General features: G+C 57.6%; 1 protein-coding gene across 1 annotated transcript in view; it reads left to right on the forward strand.

Annotated features, from left to right (window-relative positions):
• Window positions 1-6578, forward strand: part of PSMD13 (proteasome 26S subunit, non-ATPase 13) — an 8849-nt gene extending 2271 nt beyond the window's left edge. Inside the window, exons 3-14 of the mRNA XM_017732758.1 lie at window positions 7-217; window positions 834-868; window positions 1018-1073; window positions 1245-1288; window positions 1481-1567; window positions 2138-2309; window positions 2803-2882; window positions 2966-3091; window positions 3566-3628; window positions 4352-4432; window positions 5084-5200; window positions 5881-6578. Coding sequence (XP_017588247.1) covers window positions 7-217; window positions 834-868; window positions 1018-1073; window positions 1245-1288; window positions 1481-1567; window positions 2138-2309; window positions 2803-2882; window positions 2966-3091; window positions 3566-3628; window positions 4352-4432; window positions 5084-5200; window positions 5881-5976 — 1168 coding nt within the window. The 3' untranslated portion in view covers window positions 5977-6578. The remainder of the gene's footprint in view (window positions 1-6; window positions 218-833; window positions 869-1017; window positions 1074-1244; window positions 1289-1480; window positions 1568-2137; window positions 2310-2802; window positions 2883-2965; window positions 3092-3565; window positions 3629-4351; window positions 4433-5083; window positions 5201-5880) is intronic.
• The last annotated feature ends 952 nt before the right edge of the window (window positions 6579-7530 follow it).

Consider the following 7530-nt stretch of genomic DNA (forward strand, 5'->3'; position numbering starts at 1 on the left):
CGGGAGGTGGCTCCCGCGGTGTTCGCCCCTGTCAGGCGGTCCCAGCCCCCGGTTCGCGCCCTCAGACGCTGCTCGGCCCCGGCCGGGAGGGGGCACGGGCCGGCGGCGTTGGGCTCACGGGGGTGTTTGTGTCCTCAGGCTGTGGCACCAGCTCACTCTGCAGGTGCTCGACTTCGTGCAGGACCCTTGCTTCGCCCAGGGAGATGGGCTCATCAAGGTGAGCGCACTCCTCCCGGCTCTCCCGGTTTTCTGTACCGGGAAAAGCTCAGCCTGTGGCTTCTCTCTTTCCCGATCCTCTCGGAGAATTACTAACCGGGGTGGGTTCGGCTCCCGGGGTGTTTGCACTGGTGACTGTGTGAAAATTCTGCTAAAATCAAGTGTCTCGAGTTCAGAAGCTTCAAAGTGATTCTTTTCTTCACTCGCCTAGAATTTTCATTTTTGGGGGTTGCAGGGGGATTTTTTTTTTATTATTCTGTATTTTAGCAAGAGGTTTGCAAGTGCAGGATGGGTGGTCAGTGGAAGAAGCCTGTGGGGATAGAATTAGATAAAATGAGCAGTTCTGGGTTCTGAACAGTGCTGGAATTTCTGTATGGGATGCCCCATTTTCTGGAGAAATCATAGGACCCTGGAATGCTCTGGGTTGGAAGAGACCTCGAGGACCATCGTGTTCCACCCTCCCTGCAAGAGACACCTTCCACTAGCCCAGCTGGCTCAGAGTCCTGTCCAGCACTTCTAGGGCTGTCCAAATAGAGCTGGAATAGAGAGGAAATGTGTTGAGAAACTCTGAACCGGGCTTTCCTTGACCCTGAGTGTCCCTGTCCTTGTCCCCGCAGCTCTATGAGAACTTCATCAGTGAGTTTGAGCACAGGTGAGTTACTGGGGGTCGCCTGAGAGGGTTTGGGGTCGCCTGGGGGGAACTGGGGGTCACCTGGGAGGGTTTGAGGGTCACTTGGGAGGGTTTGGGGGTCGCCTGGGGGGAACTGGGGGTCCCTGCTGACTCCGAGCTGCTCCCTGCAGGGTGAACCCCCTGTCCCTGGTGGAGATCATCCTGCACGTGGTCCGGCAGATGACAGGTGCGTGTCCTCCCCTCTTCCCCGTGCTGTTGTTAGCTCTGCATCGTGGCTGGGGGCCCTGGATGGGAACCCCTAGTGCAGCCTGCAGGGAGCCTGTAAAAGGCGGGTTGGAAGGCGAGGTTTGGCTCCACGAGAGCTGCACGTTTAAATCTGTTTTTCCCTCTGCTCCAGATCCCAACGTGGCCCTGACTTTTCTGGAGAAGACCCGGGAAAAGGTATGTTGGGAGTTGCTCTCGGTTGTTGTGAGCAAGCCAAGAGGCACGGGCGTATGTGACACCTGTGCTGGAGAGCAGCGCCTTTCCACAGGGATTTGAGTGCAGGAATGTGGGCACAAGGGACGTTTATGCAGCCCCTGGAGCGCACCTGGCTGCAGGTGACACTCCAAAGGGGTCCCTGGGTCCCTGCAGGTGAAGAGCAGCGACGAGGCCGTGATCCTGTGCAAAACGGCCATCGGGGCCCTCAAGCTCAACATCGGGGACCTGCAGGTCACCAAGGTGAGGGGCGGCCTGGGATGGGGGATGGGGAGTTTTGGGGTGCTGGGACATTCCTTGGTTCTCCCAGCTCCCGGCTCAGAGGGGCTTGTGAGCTCACCAGGATGAGGGAGCTGCTGACGGTGACCTGTGCTGGTGTTGCTTGAGCAAAGCACATGGGGTTTGTCATCCTTGGCTGGCTTTAAAACCATCTTTCAAACCTGAAATGATGTTTTTCAGGCAGGGCAGCTTTGGCTCTCCTTGAGCGAGTACAGAGGGATGGGTTTGGGGGGTGGAATCCTGGAATGGTTTGGGTTGGAAGGGATCTTGAAGGTCACCCAGTCATGGGCAGGGACGCCTTCCACTAGAGCAGGTTGCTCCACCCTGGCCTTGGACACTTTCAGGGATGGGGCAGCCAGAGCTTCTCTGGGCACAGGGAGGGGTTTGGGAGTGGTGGTGGTGGCTTTGGCTGTGTCACACCTGCCCGGGATGTCACCGGGCATCCCCCGGGAGGGCTGCGACCCTCGGAGCCGGGAGCGCAGGCACGCCCCAGGTGCTCCTTGCCCTGTAAGAGCCAGGTCTTGCCCTCCCCAGGAGACCATCGAGGAGGTGGAGGAGATGCTGAACACCCTCCCCGGGGTGACATCAGTGCACAGCCGCTTCTACGACCTCTCCAGCAAGTACTACCAGACCGTGGGGAACCACGCCGCCTACTACAAGGACGCACTGCGCTTCCTGGGCTGCATCGAGGTCAAGGACCTGCCAGGTAACTCCTCTGCAGGGGAAATCCCACTTCCCACACCCTGCTTCATCCCCACAAGCCAAATGAGTGCCCTGGCTGGGGTTTTTTCCGTGTTGTTTTGGCTGTGCCGTGGTGGGTCCGAGGTCCGGCTGGACTGAGGAGTGACCCCCGAGGACCTGCTCCTGGCCTGCACCAGGGGGAAGAGGGGGAGTGCCCCTGCCAGAAGGACAAGTTTGTTCCAATTCCCCAAAATCTTCACTCTAGATTCAAAAAGCAGCCCTTTTGTGCTGCAGGCTCCTGAGTTTCAGGCAGCGTGGGAGAAGATGAGGGCTGGGAATTGTTTAATGTAGGTGAGGCAGGGCTCGATGGGGCTTAAAGTGGTGCTTTATCCAAAATATTATTGGCTTGGCTTTTTTTTATCATCCAATTATTTTTGGTTGGGGTTTTCTTTATCCATAGCGGTTTTGGTTTGGGTTTTTTTTTCATGCAAATTATTTTTGTTTTGGTTTTTTCCCAGTATCAGAGCAGCAGGAGAGAGCCTTCACCCTGGGGCTGGCCGGGCTGCTGGGAGAAGGTGTCTACAACTTCGGGGAGCTGGTGAGTGCTGCCACATCCCTTGGTCTCTGGAGCCCCAGGAGCTGTTTCTGCCCTGCTCACACCCTCCTGCCTGTCCCCTGCAGCTGATGCACCCCGTGCTGGAGTCCCTGCGCAGCACGGACCGGCAGTGGCTCATCGACACCCTCTTCGCCTTCAACAGCGGCAACGTGGAGACCTTCCAGGCCCTCAAGTCGGCCTGGGGGCAGCAGGTGAGGGCTCTGGCACTGCTGAAGGCCCAGGCTTGGGGTTTGCAGCTGACATTTGGAGTCTGTGGGCCTTTTCCTGATCACCTTTGCCTCATTCCTGGCTCTGGAGCACTGGTGTAATCCTGGTCGGAGCATAGGAGTGGTTATTCCATCTCGGTACCCATCATTAGTTTTCTTTTGGCTTCCCTCTGGAGTGCTTCCAGTGCTTTCCCTCCTGTTCTGGGAAGTGGGAGGGAGAGCAGTGATGCTGGATGTTACCTGTGCTGGCTACACCAGGAGTCACTGGCGTAGCAGTGGATTTGTGAGACTGCTGGCACTTGGACTGTTTCCTGGAACCATTCCTGGCTGCTGGGTGGGCTGTGGTGGCCTCCTTCCTCCTAAATGAACCCTCCCAGGGATTTATTCGTGCATGTTCTCCCCCAGGATGGGGGGGAAATGCAAGAATGACCTGCTTTGGTGCCTCTTCCCCCCTCACAGCCCGACCTGGCTGCGAACGAAGCGCTCCTGCTGCAGAAGATCCAGCTGTTGTGTCTCATGGAGGTGAGCTGGGATGTGCTCGGGGTGCCTGGTCCCTCAGCTGCAGGAACTCCGGGATACAGGAGGTTCAGGGTGGATTTTGCCTGTAGTTGGAGCCACGGGCAGGTGCCGTGAGGGAAAACGCCTTGTGCTGGGCTGCTTGTCCCTAGTTCCTGGGGGGCTTTTGCGTGGAGTGCCGGGACAGGTGGGAATGGGTTATTGGGAAGGGCTAGATGGGATATTGGAAAGAAATTCTTCCCTGTGAGGGTGCTGAGGCCCTGGCACAGGGTGCCCAGAGAAGCTGTGGCTGCCCCTGGATCCCTGGCAGTGCCCAAGGCCAGGCTGGACATTGGGGCTTGGAGCAGCCGGGGATCGAGGGAGGTGTCCATTCTGTGATGTGGAGGAGGGGGAGAGCAATCCCTCAGGGATGGTGTCTGGAGGATGTTCCAGGATAACAAAAGGCTTCTGGAACACGGTTAAACGTCTCTGTCTCCCAGGGACTGAGGGTCCTTTCCCTGGTGGATAACCTGAACAGTCCCTTCCTGTCACTGGAAGGCCCCGGCTCCGTTGTCACCGCCCCACACTGGTGTAAAACATTCTCGTTGGACTTACCTTGGTTAAACGTGAGAAATGCCATTGCCAGCGCAGAGTGAGACTGGGCAGGGCAGCTTGAGGGAGGCTCTGGGAGCTGTGGGAATCCCCAAAACCCCGTGGGGGTTGTTTTTTTGGTTTGTTCCCTGGATCCAGATGACTTTCACCCGCCCGGCCAACCACCGCCAGCTCACCTTCGAGGAGATTGCCAAGAGTGCCAAAGTCACCGTCAACGAGGTGAGTTTGGGGGTGGACACCCTTGGTAATGTCCAGGTTCTGGAGCTCTAAGAGTGCCTGGATAGACCTGAACCACACAGAATCCCAGAATCATCTGGGCTGGAAAGAAGCTCTGAGATCATTGAGTCCAACCCGTGCCCAGAGCACCGAGTGCCACGTCCGGTCATTCCTTGGACACCTCCAGGGATGGGGATTCCCTGGGCAGTCCCTTCCAAGGCCTGACAGCTCTTCCCATGAGGAAGTCCTTCCTGGCGTCCAACCTGAACCTGCCCTGGTGCAGATTGAGGCCGTTTCCTCCTGTCCTGTCCCTTGAATCCTGGGAGAAGAAACCGACTCCCACCTGTTGCTCAGGGACAGTTGGGCTCTGTTGGCTTTCTCCACTTGCCTTGTTTTTCCTGGGATTTCAGAGAAAAGGAAATAAATCTAGTAAAAGAACTAAAAAACCCTAAAATCGAGTTTTAGCGGAAAGTTCTAGGGAGCAGGACTCCTCCACGTCGAGGTGCCGAGTCTCGAGGCAGTTCTGTCACCTGAAAGGGGGTGGGTGTGAGAGCTGCTGCCCGGGATTCTGAGGGGATCTCGTGTGAAGGTGCCAGGTTTTACTCCTGTCAGGGGGAAAGCGGGGTCATTGCCCGGGATCATCTGTGTTCCCAGGTGGAGCTGCTGGTGATGAAGGCGCTCTCAGTGGGGCTGGTGAAGGGCAGCATCGACGAGGTGGACAAGAGGGTGCACATGACGTGGGTACAGCCACGGGTGCTGGACCTGCAGCAGGTAAAGCCACCAGCTCCAGCTGGGCCGGGCTGGGAGCACCCGGGAGCGACAGCGGAGCTGGGAAGGGTCACAGCTTGGGGTGTATCACAGGGACAGGGCTGGCACATCCTTCATGAAAGCCACACAGAAGCCGTGGCTGTGATTTCCAGAAGGATCCAGGCCTCATTCCTAAGTGCATGAAACAGCCTCTGGGAGTTCTGGGGGTGTAGGAGGCACATTGCTCTTGGGAAGAGGGAAGTCCAGGATGATGATGGAGCTGTTGAGCTTCTCAGCTTCATCCTTGTAACGTTTAAGGAGACTGTGCAGGGTGTCTTTACCTTTAAGCCCAAAATCGAGTGCCTGGAATTCCAGCTGCAAACGACTCCTTTGGTGCATTTCAGTTTAACCCTTGCTGATTTGCTGGTAGAAGCTGTTCATCCCAGAATCCCAGGATGGTTTGGGTTGGGGGGGACCTTAAAGGCCATCCAGTGCCACCCCCTGCCATGGGCAGGGACACCTTGCGCTATCCCAGGCTGCTCCAAGCCCTGTCCAGCCTGCCCTGGAACACTTCCAGGGATGGGGCGTCCCTGTTTCTGGCTGTGTGGGGCTTTGGGGAGTGGTGTGGGCTCTCCGGTGTGAGGAGGAGCCTGTGGGCATTCCCAGGAGCTGAGGCACTCCGTCCTCGTGGCCTCGCCTTGCAGATCAAGGGCATGAAGGATCGCCTGGAGTTCTGGTGCACGGACGTGCGGAGCATGGAGATGCTGGTGGAGCACCAAGCCCACGACATCCTGACATAGAAGAGAGAGTGATCCCTGCTGCCCCTGGGGCTGGCAGCACTCAGGCCACTGACTGCACTGGATCCCCGGAGGGGTGGGTGGGCAGAGCGGGAGCAGCCGGGGATGTGGCGAGCAGGAGGACGAGGACGTGGCCTTTTGCCGTGTGACCCTTTGGTGCTCGAGCCAAGCTTTCCCTCTGCTGGCACGAGTGGCTCTGATCCCTGGTCCCAGAGCTCCGTCCTGGGGGGATGGATCACTCCTGAGCCCTCCTGCCTCCAGCTGCTGCAGGAGGGTGGGATCCTGGTGCAGGATCCGAGGGGTCTTGGCCTTAGGGGGCACGGCCCGTCCCGCTGCCCTCTCCCCCTGCCCCTGCAGCAGCCTGAGGCAGCATTCCCCAAGTCCTCTTCCCCAAATCCTCTTCCTCCCCTGGCCCCCCTTCTCTCCACCTCTCCTCATCTACAGCAGAGGGAGCGTTTGCTCCATCCAAGGGTTTTCCCGGGATTCCTGGTTAGTGGGTGTGTCTATACACTTGAGGGGGTGGTTGTCTTTCGCCAACGCTTTGTGCTCAGGTGAGGTGCAGTGGCATTGCCGGAATAAACGTCTCTGCCTTCCCTTTTTGGGAATTCTGTGTCATCTCCGTCCCTGGCAGCTGAGCTGCTGATCCCTTTAAAAACGTGTTTCCACGGTCTTGCCACTGCTGGGATTCAGGAGCTTTCCCCACCAGTTTGGTTCTCTGGTGTCGTTAGCAAACAGCACTGATGGAATTTTGGTACTTTTCCTGCTTTTCCTGCCTTGCCTGAGGGCATAAGCCCAGCAAGAGAAAGAAGGGAGCATGTGGCTGGTGCCAGACTGTTGCAGGCACAGAGGTGCCTCACGCAAGGGAGACAAGCTTTGGGACACAGGACAAAATGGAATTGTTGGAGTCTGTACTCGCTCAGCCTCCTGCTGCTGCTCTCCAGGCCCTTCTGGCTGAAATTCCCTCCTGGATGGGGGTTGTTCAGTGCCCAGGGCCTGCCTCCTCCCTGCCCTGACACTGGGTTTGAATTTCCCAGTTCCTGCTGCACCCTGTCTTCCAAGGCTTGTTCCTGGTGCCACTTTGACTGACTTCAGGAGAGTGTGTGGAAGGGATAAGTGTTCTGATTGGGAAAAGAGTCCCTTTATTTCATAGCTGGGGACAGGAGAAGGCTTTAAGGAGCACGGTCTCCTTCCCAGTGCTGTGTCAGATCTGGCCCTCACTCCCAGGGCTGTCACTGCTCCTTAGGGAGTAAAGGAAACTCCACTGGAGTCAGAGTCATGGGGCTGCTGCCGCTTGAGATCGGCATCCAAAACCCGGAATGTCGCTGTGGGAAGCAGTGGCAGCTTCTCCCAGGAGCATTCCGACAGCTCTCCCGGCTGTGGAGCTCTGAGCAGCTCCTGGGAATGAGGCTCAGATCTGCAGAACCATGACAGCTCCAGAGGTTTTTCCAAGCTACCTGGAAGTACCCCTCGCTACCCGAATCTTCCACGTGCTGGCTGCTTCCCTGGCACAGGTACCTTGGGATGTGGCGGGTGGAGAGGCCCTTCCTGCAGCCACGG

Source organism: Corvus brachyrhynchos, unplaced genomic scaffold, assembly GCF_000691975.1.
Source record: "Corvus brachyrhynchos isolate BGI_N302 unplaced genomic scaffold, ASM69197v1 scaffold624, whole genome shotgun sequence".
In the NCBI taxonomy this organism is placed as follows: domain Eukaryota; kingdom Metazoa; phylum Chordata; class Aves; order Passeriformes; family Corvidae; genus Corvus; species Corvus brachyrhynchos.